We start from the raw sequence: 14,631 nt of genomic DNA, 5'->3' as shown, positions 1-14,631 counted from the left end.
TGGCAGAATGGACACATGACTGATGGGGCCAAATACATTGGACTGGAAATCAGTATAGTCTTACGTGGTTTTTTGGCTGGCTTGTTGCTGGCATGGTAGAAACTGAGGTTGAGGGCTCAGTGACTTTTCAATTCTGAGAAAGTTGATTCCCTGGACTGCTGTCCTGTTGTTGAATTGTTGGTGCTGAGTTTCTGAGTTTCACTGGAAACTACTTTTGATTTGTGAATCTCATAAGCAGAATGGTGGAGAGTAGACTCAGGATACTACTTCAAGGACCTCCAACTTGAGGATTCCTTTTTAATTCCCCTTAGTTTTATTCTCACTAGAAACAGACTTCTCTGGTATTGCTGCTGATTGTCATGGCATGTCTACTTTGACTCTCTCCTTGTGGAGGGGTTATGGGTCAGCTTCAGACCCTGAGATCCCACAAGCTTTCCAAGTAGACTTGCATTCCTGAAGTCTTGTTTCCCTCTCTTTCTTGGTCACAGAAGTCGAAGATTTCCAGATTAAACATTTCCCTGCGATATGGGAAGGCACTATGTCGAGGCCTTTATTATGCCAACATGGACAGCAACAGCTCTGTCACAAAGAAGATGGTATTTAAGCAGGGGCTATAAAAGGCCATATTGTATTAAAAAGAGGCTTAGTCTTCTCAGACAAAATAATTTGCTTAAACTAGAGAGCAACTACTTTGTTTACTTTGCTTAAGTCTCTATCTAGAAAGAAAACTTATCAAAAGCTAGGAAACTATGGTAAAAAACCGCAGTTGAAGACTATGAAAATAATCCATTTCCAGCTAAAGGATGGTTGAGACAAACTGAAACATGGGAGATATGCAGCCATTCTTATGCTCCTAGTGAAAAGCCCGTGGAAGAGTGGAGCAGTCTCTCGGCATCCACTGTGGACCGTGCATGTGGACAATCACTAGAAGGACAACTGTTTTAAAGGATAAAGGCTACAATGCATTCTTTCCTTGTATTTCCTTGAAATGGTAGCCCAGGGTCTTGCAATGTAGAACCAACTGCAGTATAAGAGTCAATATAACTACACAAAAAGCAGATTGTTGAAGTTATACTGTATCAGCAAAAATAAAAAGAATTATAGTTTTTGAAATAAGCAAACAAATTATTCCATTCTGAAACGTCAAATGCCTTTTGTATTCGCATCAGGCATAACAATGCTGGCAGAAATTAGACTATTTCACTTTATACATGCTGGTATTTGGAATTACTTCATTTTTATATTAGATATTAGCTATAATGAGAGGTCTATTCCTGTCAATAGAATAATAATAAATACTAAATATCTAAAACGTGACCTACACATAATGATCTTTTAAATATAAATAATGCAAAACACTTCAGTTACCATATTTATTCAAATCCAAGACAAAAGTTTCCCCCAGTGGTCTGGGTGGGGGTAAAACAGGTACAGGCAAGGGACAGGGGACAATGGATGGTGGTCTGGCCCCTCATTGCTTGCTGCTGCTCTACCTGCCACAACAGTGGGAGGGGATGAATATAAGACAACTGTCTACTAATTAGATTATATATATGGAAAATTATAACAAATATAATATTCCATGTATAAAATCTAATTATTGGATGGGCTGTCATAAATTCAAAGTAGACTTGATATCAGGTAAATACGGTAATTCTTGAAAAGCTATGTATGTATCTGCCATCTAGTGTGATAAATGCTGAGTATTATTTATTGTATTTGAGCACCAAATTAAACTGCAAACTGTTTATCTGCTCATGGGTTTTTTTTCTATACTTATAGCTTTTGCTTGAGCCAGAACAAAGTTCACCTCAGAGACATATTTTGCAAAAGCCAATTTAATTAGCCTGAGATGTGCACTTTAAATTGGTATCTGACAAGTGCTGCTCCTTTGCCACAAGTTGTCAAGTATGATTTTTATTAGTTTTGCTTTACCTTAGCCCTATAAAGATGCGAATAGTGCACCTGCAGAGGCTTCAAATGGGTCCTGCTATAAATTAGATAAAGTTACAGATCCCACATTTCAGGCAATAGAATCATTAAATCTTTCATGGTGGAGCACACAGAGAGGGGTAGATAGGGAATGCTTTGCTATGGGCTTTTTCAGCACATTGTATAATCTCATCTCTTCTCCCTGCTCTCAGAATCAGCTGGAAGATACCAGGGAAGTCTTCACTATTTTCCTCCCCCCGCCTTTAAAAGTGAAAAGTTGGGTAAGGAGGAGGAAAATATTTGGACCTTAATAAAGAGGAGTCTCAGTTGTCACAATCAGGACAAACACTCTTCTGCTTATCCTTCTCTTTGGAGGTGTGAGGACTAAACCATAAGACAGCTAATTAGCACAGTGCTGTCCCTAAGCTCACACAGCTATACTCTTCTAACCCCAAAGTTTGTGTGCTATGATTCTTGAGTTTTGGGGGTCTCTATACAGTTCCACCTTGCATTATTTGATGTCAATGCATTAAAGCATTTAAACACATGCTGTGATGAGCTGCTGGTTCAGGACCCTAGACCTTGATTTGCCACACACAGATAGAGCTTCATGTTGCCCAGAGGCACTGGAATCGAAAGGATATATCTTCTTGCAAATGTCCCCAGATACTCCAAGGGTTTGTTTGGTTACCATCTGTGTAATTAGTTGTTCATCTTTAGGGCTTTATGAGTACTGGCAGTGAAGTAGCCTAATTTGCTGATATGTCCATAGTGGTAATAAGAATAACACAGTCCTCTTTGGCTGGTCAGTATTCAAGAAATTTGGATGGGTGTACACCAAAACACAGCCCAAGGTAGAAAACTGGAGTTTTCCCCATTCCAGCTGGACCTCTCCCCCATCAGTTTATTCTTTCTTCCAATTTCAACATAGATTTGAAACAAAGGGAAATGCATCTGATCTAAGGGGGCACGTTTTAATATTTCCCACTCTATGCTAGAGATAAAGGTCCTTAACTTCTTGGATGTATCTCTCAAGTATAATTAATAAAACAAACCTGGGCCAGGACAGTAAGATTTAATCTCCAAGTATCAAAAGGTCACCTTATAGCAGGTGGAAGATAGAGATAAGGAGGCCATGCTAGGGTCTGCAGAGGGAGGGAGAGATGTTTAAGAAGAGACAGCTGAAAACAAACAGAAAACCATAAAAATAAATTCAGTCCTGGAGTGCAAACTATGTGAACAAGAGAAAAAAAATATAATCCATCTCTTGGGTGCAGTTCTCGCCAAACAGCTATAATTCTGGGTGAGTGCAAGAGCTGTGATAAGCTCTCAGAAGCAAGCAAATCTGAGATATGGGTGAGAATAACAAAATGTATAAACCTTGAGGGTCATGTTGAGATCACTTCTTGAAGTATCTGTACAGTTTTCCCAAACAAATCCTCCATGTGACTGATTGTAGTATCGTATAAAATTGGGAAGAACTATGAGTGATCAAGAAGGGGAAACCACAAGAACAAAATACCGAGTATTTGTGATCCCTCTTCCAGCTAAACAATAAGAGGGAGTTTTAACATCTTTGGGCCTGTTTGGGGTTGTGATGTTCCCTCCAACCACATTGAGGACTAGAAACCCAAGACACAAAAAAATACACTAAAAGCAACACTCCAGCCCTGGCAGGGGTTAGATTACACTACTTGAAAATGGTTTATTTCCATTCCTAATTTTCTTGAGTCTATGAAGGATTAAGGAAGAACAAGATACTTTTCTTTTTTATGGGTCCCTTTCAGCCTCGTGCATCTACTGACAGGAAGTTAACATTCATCAAGGGTGTACTAAAACTACTTTCAACAGAATAAGGTCAAAGGTATGTACTGAAAGACAAACTAACAAGAATTCTTGGCACCTAATTTTCACAGATCCTTCTCTGGAAACAAGATCTGACAGACTCCAAGAAGAGTACCTAATACTTATTTCATTTATAGCACAAACTTTAGCAAGTTCTAAACTTTAGGAATGTAAAAAGAAAAATATGAGTTAAGATAATGGGCCAAATTTTGCTCTCTGTTACCCTGGTGCAATCTTTCTGAGTTTAATGAGATTGAACCAGTGAGCAGAGCTCTGTACCTAATGAGCAATCAAATAATACATTAAATTTCACATTTTTAGTCCATTTAAATTAAGGCAAAAATAAATTATAATAAAGCTGTAGTGCCAAAGCAAACTTAATGAGCCATAAAATACAGTAATGCACATAAGTAATTAAGCATCTTGGGACCTAAGGACAACTTTGGACAATTTGTCCTCTTAATTCAGAGATACCAACATTCAGCATATCTAATGAAGGGAGAAATGTTTGGAACAAACACTGCATGCTATTTCCTCACTGAAAGACGTTCAGACCAAAGCAATGATCTTCTCCCATTAAGTCCATGAGCTTTTTTGCCACTGACTTTAACAGAAGTAAGATAAAACTAAAGAAGTAAGCAGAATAGATTAAATCTTAAACAGAGAATCAGTATTTTTATGAAAATGGTCCTTGCAAAAGAAAAGTAAAAGAAAAAACAGAAAATAAGGATGCTAACTTAAATTGTTTTTAAATGGATATTTATAGCGATACTAGTTTTAAACACAACAGAATAATATTTAATTGTATTAAGCTTTGTAACAATATAATTTTTTCAGTCTTATGGGAAACCTGAAATCCTTATTAAGCTGATTTTCATAGCACTCATCATCAAGATATACATAAATCTGAATCAAAGCACTGGCACTTTATAAACACTTATCAATTTACAATAGCTTATTTATAACATTTTTTGATGTTGCGTTTCTGAGTTCAATCAGATGATAATTTATTGAGGAAGTCATGTTACTGAAGTGTCATATTCTGCCCTCAAATATACATAAGCATATTTCTGAAAAATGAAGTGGTTGGTTTGACCTTCCCCATATCTCTTAAAAACACACGCACATTTGTGATTGTAGATCCTTTAAAAGTAGGCCAGTATTCCATATACCAAAAGTGGTTGTTTTCAAACAAATAGGAATTATTAGTATGCAGTTGGTTGAAAAAAACCCACAAATCTTGTGGCAATTTAGTAAGCATAAATTACTGTCAACCTTAACTAAAATTGGTTGTGTGGAAGCCTGAGAACTGTAGATGTTTAACCAATGAACAGTTGTCTGACTGCATGACTTTTACACCTTTTCTAACTGCATAACAGACTCAAATGCTAGTTTAGCATTCAAGAGGCATTATGCATGGAAGACATAAGATTAATAAATCAATGTACAAGTTACATTCATCCATATAAGTAATTTTGCCTCTGCATGCACTTACTAGGCAATTATATTTTCCAATTCACTTACCCACTCCAGATTACCACATATAGGTAAATACAGCCAACTGGAATGTGCTGAGAACAAACTGTTACAACCAGGCAGGTATTCTGTAGCGCGACTGTTTGTATTCTGTATTTCTTTCAATATTATGCCTATCTGATCCAGACTAGCTTTCATAATCATTTCTTTAGCAGCCAAAATGAGACACAAGAACTACTCAAACATGCCTTTGTTAGTCTGAAAAAAACCTACCAGTTTTTCTGCTAAAGAATAAAACAGTATAAATCTCTTAGTGTGATCCTATAATCGTGTCAAATCGTGAGTAACTTTACTCATGTATGTGATCTTAGGATGGGATTGCCTGTGTGAATATCACTTACAGGCTGAAGTGACTGCATAATCAGGCTTTATGTTAGGAAATGTATACTAGTGAATACGTTAATGTTACTTAACAAGTCAGTTCCAGTTAGTAGGCTAGATCTGCATTGCCATGTGTGAGGCATCAATTCCTTCTTATAGTAATATTAAAAACATTTTTTTCACTAGTAAGTGTCAAGATAAGTTCTAGAAAAATTACTTTAAAATATTTCTAAAGAATTGAGAGTAAATGTGGCACAAAAATTCCTACATGTAAGTTTTACACCTGAGGTAGGAATTATATCTGCATAAATTTAAGATAAAAGGTAAGAATGGACTTTCTGTTAAATACCAATATGATTTCAAGGGCAGTGAAAAATTATGAATAACAGAGACATAAATATAAAAAGAGGTAACTTTAATTCAGTAATCAGTATTTATAATTGTAATTATGGTTATATATTTACTAACTTACCCTCATCTTTGCACAGGCATCCTGTGTTGATTCTGTGCCTCTTAACTCTTTTACCAGCATAGAACCTAAATACTAAAATAAAAATACATTCAATTTTCTGTAGCTAAAGCAAACAAATCTAGAAAATGTTCCTAAAAATCTGACAAAACCAGCATAGTAACCTAAACATTTTATCATTTTGAAGGTTTTTTACTGTACTTCCTACAGAACATAATTTCAAATGGAGGCTGTACTCACAGTCTATAAAGCAGGAACAGAGAGAGAGAATTTATAAATAGCATATGAAAGTTGTTATAAATAGTTTATGTAGTTTCCTACTTTCTTCAACTTAAGAAGAAAGCATTACAGACACTATCTTAAACTGCATCTGATTGTAAGACTGTGCATTTACATTTCCGTTTGCAAAAATCCTTTCACAATAAATAATCATATGGTTTTGGTAGATGATGGCACTGAAGCTGAGCTACGTGCACCTAAAATTATACATAGATAGTTAGAATATGCTGCTTCTAGACCTACAATCATAGAGTATTTTTAAAGTCTTTAATTCGCACCTGAATTCAAACCTGACAATACACTGAGGTGAAAGAGCCACACACATTTCAGGATAGACAGTTGTAGAGCACTACACACTGAGGATTGTTACACAGTACTTAACAGCTCGGATTGCAAACAAAGTGTTCCCCTTGCAACTGCATAAATATCATGGAGTTTAATTTTATTCAGAAAGGACTGTAAAACTTAAATCCAAGCATACATGTCATTCTCTGGTGGTTCTAAATCAACTCCCAGTAAGGGCCGGATTTTGTAGATTGAAGTGAATGGGCATTTTGCTACTGACTTCAATGATGGCAAATTAAAAACATTCAAAATGGAGAAATCTTTGAAATGAGTATATTTAAGCAAAAGCAGATAGACTTGCCCAATACTTCCTGTATTTTCTTTGCTGTTACTGTACACCAGCTGTTGGAGGAATATTGGTCTGAGGTGTGCCCTCTTTTCCTATGCTTTAACTCCTGCACGAGATGAGGCACAATTCTGTCCTTGCTCTCTTCTGAAAGCAAGGCAAGGCTAGCAATCTTTTGATAGTTGCTCCTAAACTTTACAATGGGTGGGCACAGTAGACAAAACAAAATTTAAAAAAAACCCTTGTCCCTTGCCCATGTTGACCCCAGTACAGAAAAAGAGGTCAAAGGAGAGAAATGGAAGACCAGTCTCAGCTTCAAGTATAGAGTAGTAACAGCAGGCTAGTCGTAGAACAAGTATCTCTCTCACCAGTTGAGGGGCAGAGGCAGTGTCAGGCTTAGCCAGCAGGAAAGCAAAAGGGAAAGGCCCAGCTTTCTATCAAGTGCTTGCATTCAAAGGAAAAGGAAGGAAGAATTCTTTGTCCTTGGGTTTTGAGTGTGCAATGAGAAGATATAAGATATCACCAGTACAGCTGGCTAGGTATCATACAAAATAAATGTGACACCCTTCTAAAAAGTGCCACAGCAACTTGGGCTAGCAAAAGCTTTGATGTCAATATTACCTGGAGCTGAGACACTATGCACATGAAGGATAAGATGAGCACAGACAGCAAAACTTTTCCTGAAAAAGCTGCTATGGCATTAGTAAGCATTATATGGAAAATTATGAAAAATATTAGAAAAACTATGTTTATTGGCTTCTGTCCACTACAAATAGGAAAAGGGGCCACTTGGAATGTTATCACCATTTGTAAGATCTTTGCCCTAGACAACAGACAATGTTAATATTTGACAATGATATGACATATTGTGCCTCTGACCAAGCAAGTTGATTAGCCTGGGGCATATGGTAGGTAAGAGAAATAGGGCTGTCTGGATTTTACTGTTACCCACAGGATTAAGACCATTTTCTGGTGGTGTCATTTCTTAGTTCTGATGACTGCAATGGCTGCAACCCATTTGATAACCAAAATAATATTTCTGATGTTTACACCTTATTGATTAATTTTGTCAATTTTCTGGAGGAGGTGCTTTCATTTCATTAAGATTAACCTACTATAACTGAGAAATGTAAATTTAAGGACAGAGCTATCAAAATGTAGCATTAACATAATATAATCTAACCAAAACAAAGGTACTGAATTAACCAACACTTACAAATGCTTTATAATCACATGACTGGAAGATGAGTTTCTCTGGGTGATGTTGCCAGTACTGTACTGGTGTCGATGCTGTGGCTTCATTAGGAGGTCGTAAGGTAATTGAAGGTTCTCCCCAGTCTCCTGTCTGAAAATCATATTTATTCTAAAATGTAACATAAACTTCAGATAATTTTGCTAAAACTTACCTATCACCATACCCAAATTACACTAGTTGTGATTTGCTATATATGCACTTACACAACTAAAATATTAAAATATAACTTTTACAGCAAATTTTCATGATTTCGTTTATAATGCAAAAGTCATCCGGTATAGACTTCTGCAATGCTTGAATCCAATCTGGGTTTTTTTGTTTTTTAACAATTAAATAACAAAATCCTTAAATTATTATTTTTAAATGGTTTCTTGAAAGAGACATTAGAATAGGAGTTCTTGGAAAAAGCCATAAAAACAGAAAAATCCTATTCATATTAAAATAAGGCTGCCATGTTTTGCAAGCTTTTCTATACAGCTAATACATTTTCTATTATCCTAATGTATATAATTGTTAATAATACAGTTTTCATTTTCCCATACTAGCCAAATAATTTGGACCTTGACATGGGTTATTATATATTCTTTAGCATGTAAGGCAAGAAAGCTAAATATGCTGATGCATATCAGTTTTACATATTAAAAAGCAAAAATCAATGGTGGAGTATATTTAGTCACAGTAGTGTGCCATTTAACAGGTAATCAAGAACAATTTGTTTCCATCAACAATAATCACAAATTCAAGATGGAATGAGTAAAATTCAAAATGTAATTTATTTTTACTTTTATAAGAATAGGTTGTCTGATTTATTTTACATGTTTTGTCTGTGTGAATGCATTGTTCTGTAAATAAGTGTTACTACTGTTTTATATAAGCTTTTCTCGATATCCTTACATTCTAATATCCTGAACAGACTGGGGTTTTTTTACTTATTTTTTATCATTACAGTCTTCCTTCTTTAACCTGTCTACATATTTATTTACTTTGCTCACCTATAGAGGTCTGCTATACATGTAATACAGTTTCCCTGTCATATATAGTCTTTACATCTCTATGAATTGACCTAAAAAATTCTCCCCTAACTGATTTTTCTCTCCCCCCACTCACTCTTTCCTATGATTACTTCTTACTTTGAGTTTTGCGGCTTTTTTCCCCCAAATCTCTCGAGATATTGACTGTCTCTAATATTTTTCTTTCAGCTTGGTTTGAAACTGGCAACAAATTATCAGTTGGTTATTAATATTTAATTTAAATAATGAATAGTAGTATGTAATTCCATTAAGATTACAAAAATAAGTTAGGGAAACATTAAGTTATGTCAAATGTGTTGAAGAGTTAAATCGAAAACAAATTCAGAAGCCTGGCAAACAACAAATTTATCAATTAACTCAGGACAGAATAAACAAAACAAGAACTGTACATCCATTTTCATGTGTTCCACAATAATGAAAGGACACAAATTTGCACAACTCCGCAATGAAAAGCAATAGATAAATCTGAATACATCACTATTACCCTGCCAATGTGATAACTTAAAGTGAGTGCACATACATAACAAAATAAGTAGAAAGTACTTAATGCCGAGCTTATACCGCCTATCTACAGATGATACAGCGACTTCTGTCCGGCCTATTTAGTGTTGCCTTATACTTTGAAAATGTGGACTATTGAGTACCTACACAGAGAGCTAGAATGATCTTGTGCAGAGATGAATGGGGTGAACTGTAGTGTTACAGGTCTCAGTTTTGGAAGAAAAGCAACTTTGTCAGCAGCTCCAATTATAGCATAGCATATTGTGAAATATCTACAGAACGTGTATCCTCTAAACTACAGATTTTTAAGAATCTCTCACTGTATTGAATCTGAATGTTGAAACTGGGTTTTGTCAGAAGCATATCCCCTGGAGAAATGCTGATTCAACTGGATTTTTTAAAAAAAGGGAAAGTTCTGGAGCCTGATTCTCTGAAATCAGTGGGAGGTTTATGACTGATTACAAGGGGAACAGGACTGGACCTTGAGTCAGTTTACAATACACCTAATTGTTAACCATTCAGGGGTGCCTAGATGAAAGAATACTTGAAATCCTTCTGCTTTTCAAAAACTTTTTTCAATAGGGGCTCTTAATGAAATAAAAATCTGATACATACAGGCATACTGCTCTGCAGGACGGAGTATCTCATGCACTTAGCAAGAGGATATTACCAGGCCTGATAAAACGATGGAATAACGAAGACATACAATTAAATCTTTAATCACAGCTTCCTCAACCCCGAATTGTTAAAAGGAAGAGAAGTGACACTCGGTAGTGATCCTAAACTCCTTCATTGCACTAATGAAAAGAGAATTTGCCCCATATGCAGAAGACAGATAATAGAAAGAGACTGAAATGGGTGAAGGAGCAGTAAAATGAATAAATGACTTTATGGTTTGGACTACTTGTGCACAGAAGTTATTAAAAGCAAAAGTGATTAAACTTTAAAAGGTATTCTGAAACCAAGGTCTCTGCCTGCCCATGGAGAGACGTTGTAGCAGATATAATGTCTATTTCTAATAGATTTAATTTTTATAAGAGTTAGAAAGCTACAGTCAGAAGGAAATGAGAAATAATACTCAGCTAAAACAATGAACTCAGTATGATACATTTACATAGGGACTGTGCAGTCACCAGTTTTTTATATTCATTAATCTCTTTATTAACAAATACTATCACTTGACTGAAGTTTCCATTTCTTTTAAATTAAGACAAAATAGAATGGATAAAATTACTTTATCTGGGACTATAATAGTGGATCTAAGCACAATACATTTGAGAATAGAGGAACACAGAAATACAAAGCTATTGGGAGTTTTATGATAGTTGGAGTTGAAGATCTGTGCATTTACATCACCAGTTTTTGGAGCAGCTAATAAGGAATACGGCAATATTACACATTGTAAATATGGATTATTGTTGATCCATGTTTTAAGAAGTCATATTATGTTATACAGGGAGTCCCAAGATCCTCTTTTGTAATTACATAATACATTATGCAAGTCATACATCATATCCAGCTGAAACTATTTTTGGTCTCATTTCCTTTTGATTGTTTCCTCCCAAGCGTCTTATAATTTTAGGGCATGCTATTGCCAGCATTCTCTATCATTCCTAAAGTCAATGAAAATAATTACCATCTGAAAATATTTATAATGGAAACAAAGATGTGTGCATGAGTACAAGAAATCATAACCACCGTCCTTTCTTACTCCATCTATTCCATCCTGATGTTTTCACCTACACCTGCTCCATTATAGTTACAGTTAGACTGCAAAAGCATCAGGATAAGACCATGTTTTTTGTTCTTATTCTGCAGCATAATAGTGCAGACTCTAAGATGGAGAAGAGGAGCACAGAGCTCTTCAGCTGAGTCACTCTACATTCAGGTGCTAAAATTCTGCACAGAAATGTAGGGTAATTATAGATGAATCATGTTAGCTGAGAAGTCCAATTAACTCCAGATAGACTGAAGGGGTGGGAACATCTCTCTGGGCAAGAGGAGGTCCTGGAGGGAAATTCAGGGACAGCCAAGCCTGGGAAGGAAGCTTATGCTGAAGAATCTGAGTTGCCAGTAATGCCAAATTTGAGTAAGTTTGGACATTTACTCATGAGCTGTGTTCTGGGATTTAGGCCCAGCACCCTTTCAGACACATTAAAAATGTTTGTAAACTCAGACAATGGGCCAAAAAATTCATTTTGGTTTTTAAACCACATGTGTTCTTTTTAAATCTTCTGTTTTTAGTTTTAATACTTTTATTTGGAAACTGAGAAGTAACCAAGCAATTAAAAACATGATGTAGAGTTCTACATAGTATAGGGTTGGAGTTAACATCTAAGAGGTAAACTGGAGAGGCATGTGATAAATTGATTCATCACAGTATTTTACAGTTTGCCAGATACCTGAGCAATTTATCACATGGTCTTGGGTGCACCAGCTGTACACAAATCTGTCTTTTGGGTTATTTTGTCACTCCAAACCTTCTCCCATCCCTTCCCTCCCAGCGGCTTCAGCCAGCCACTGTTGCTTTCCTTTCCCTACCTTGTAAAATTATCTCACATCAAGAGCTGGGATGACCAAGAACCTGGCCTTTGTCAGCAACAGCTTTTCTATCTTTGCATATCATAACTTTAAATACCAGCACCTACAATAAGCTTTTTAGTTTTCCAATGAAATGCATTACTACTGCTTTTAATTCTAGGAAGGACTGAGATATTTGACATTAAGCAAAGTAACACTGAAAAGGTATAGAAAAACTAATATATAATTTTAAGAGTTCCTGCATGTATGTGAATTTTAATTTCTCTCATGCTATCTGAGCATTTATTTAATTCCTGGTAAGGCATCGGACTGCAGAAGTAGATAGATGTATGCTTTAATTCCCACAATTCTTTTTTTTATAAACTCTCTAAAATATTAAAGATTAAAAATGACCAATGACAAAACAAGTTACAGGATTTTAGACCTGTTTTAGCAAGGGTTTTTTTTTTAACTTAAATATCTATAAGAAAGATATTTCTTATATCTTTGTACGTGTAAAGCTTCCTGTGAATCCAGATGTCTTGGTATAATAAAAAGTAGTTTCCAGAAGGACTTAAATATTTTCTTCCTGTACAAATTTTATTTGTTCTGTGGGACCAGCTAAAATCTAGTACAATTTTTTTTACCTTTGGTTAAAAGAAAGTTTTTTTCATAGCTGTTTTAGAATGTATTACATTATTTATAATAACATGTGGTATGCTTGAATACATGTGAAATGTGCGAGGCAAGTTGTCATTCTTCTCAAAGAGGTAGTCCAACATGGCAGTTGGCTGTCCCGCTTGGACATGTGTGAGCCTCTCTGTAGTCTACCTGTAAAGCTAAGTGAACTATTGTGAGAGTTCTACTCCACATGTTACAACAGACATAATATTTTGTGCCACCCCAAGTAGCATTTGTAATTTTTTTTTCTGCAAAAATTACACAAATTCAGGGTGTCAGCAAGGCTGCATGTAATTTGCAGAAGTGGATTACTGCCAATGCAAAGATGGTGCACATCTCCAAAAGTCTGCCACCTAAGAGGGTTCTGCTGACTGTCAGGGAGTAGAGAGGGGACTGCACAAAACAGGGTGAAAGTGCACAGACTAGGCTATTTACATCTGTTTTCTTTGAAAAAGTAAGTAAACAAAGCAACCAGAAACAGACAGTGAAACTACCACAGTAAGTCTGAACTAGAATTGCCTCACTTCCAGTCATACAAAAACTAATCACACGCCATGATAAATGAATGTACATACACATAGTTCCAAAAAAACCAGTGGACAATACAAATTATTCTGCAATTTCAGCAACATGACACCTGTATATAAGTATTAACAACACCATAGCAACACATGAACACCCATACAGCGACAACATAGCCATTTATTACAATATCTTACATTATGAACCTGATGGATCGATGAGAAAGGATATCCTGCATTCTGGTTGGTCCATATCTCACAGACAGACGACTGCTGATATAAACAGAAAACTACATCTCATCTTATAAATATTAATTCAGCACAACTGCCAAAAAGCAGGAATAATTAAAAAAAAAAAAGGAAGAAAAAAGGAAAGAAAATAATTGCAGCAACATTTAAAAACAAAACAAAACAACTGCCATTTTTGATTTATCTGTTGACAAAACATTTCTTGGACTGACTGGAAGAAAATATGGCATATTCGGAGACTTCAAAAGGTTTCAAATGAGAAGTATAATAAAATCATTTAATCAGAAATACTGGTGAGGTAAAGAGGTAAAACTAGGTAGATGGAATTTTTTTAAAAAGGTATATATAGAGCGAGCAAAATACACTGTTTTAGTTTATTTTTCCACCAGTCAACAATCCACCTCTATTCTGGTTTCTTTTTGAACTGCATTCTGCTGGTAGTTCTCAGTGGGAAGGGGAATGGGAGAAATCAGGCAAAAATATAGTAAAGGTGAAATAACTTTAAAATCCCAGTTGCACTGTAGCAATTGACAGAGAAAAGATTGCATAACAGTAAAGCAATTACCCACCACCTCCCTTCCCCTTCATACAAACACATACGACCAAATAATGATCTTCACTGCACCAATGCATCCCTCTGGAGCTATTTCAATAGGCAGGAATAGTCTGATCGTGCCCCCTCCACTATTGTACAGGTAGTCTGTATCAGCAATAGTAAAGTAAGGAGCATATTGCACTAACTGTAGCAAAAGCGACAACAATATAGGCATTGGCATCTTTTACGTATTCCTTTATTTGGATGCCATTATCAAGAAAGCAACTGCAACATCACAAGAAATGCTAAGATAACATTTCATAGT

General features: G+C 35.7%; 1 protein-coding gene across 5 annotated transcripts in view; it reads right to left on the bottom strand.

Moving 5' to 3' along the window:
- ANKS1B (ankyrin repeat and sterile alpha motif domain containing 1B) overlaps window positions 1–14,631 on the bottom strand; it is an 845,363-nt gene that overhangs the window by 34,027 nt on the left and 796,705 nt on the right. For 4 of the 5 annotated variants that reach the window (XM_090042850.1, XM_090042851.1, XM_090042853.1 and 1 more), the window contains 3 exons: window positions 13,721–13,795; window positions 8,230–8,358; window positions 6,107–6,178 (listed from right to left, as the gene is read on the bottom strand). In XM_090042850.1, coding sequence (XP_089898976.1) covers window positions 6,107–6,178; window positions 8,230–8,358; window positions 13,721–13,795 — 276 coding nt within the window. The remainder of the gene's footprint in view (window positions 1–6,106; window positions 6,179–8,229; window positions 8,359–13,720; window positions 13,796–14,631) is intronic. The other variant, XM_090042852.1, reaches the window with a different exon arrangement.

This window comes from Crocodylus siamensis, chromosome 4 (assembly GCF_052110815.1).
Source record: "Crocodylus siamensis isolate JL-2025a chromosome 4, ASM5211081v1, whole genome shotgun sequence".
Lineage (NCBI taxonomy): Eukaryota > Metazoa > Chordata > Crocodylia > Crocodylidae > Crocodylus > Crocodylus siamensis.
Note: the sequence above shows the minus strand (reverse complement) of the source record. Positions and strands in the feature narration are given on the sequence as shown.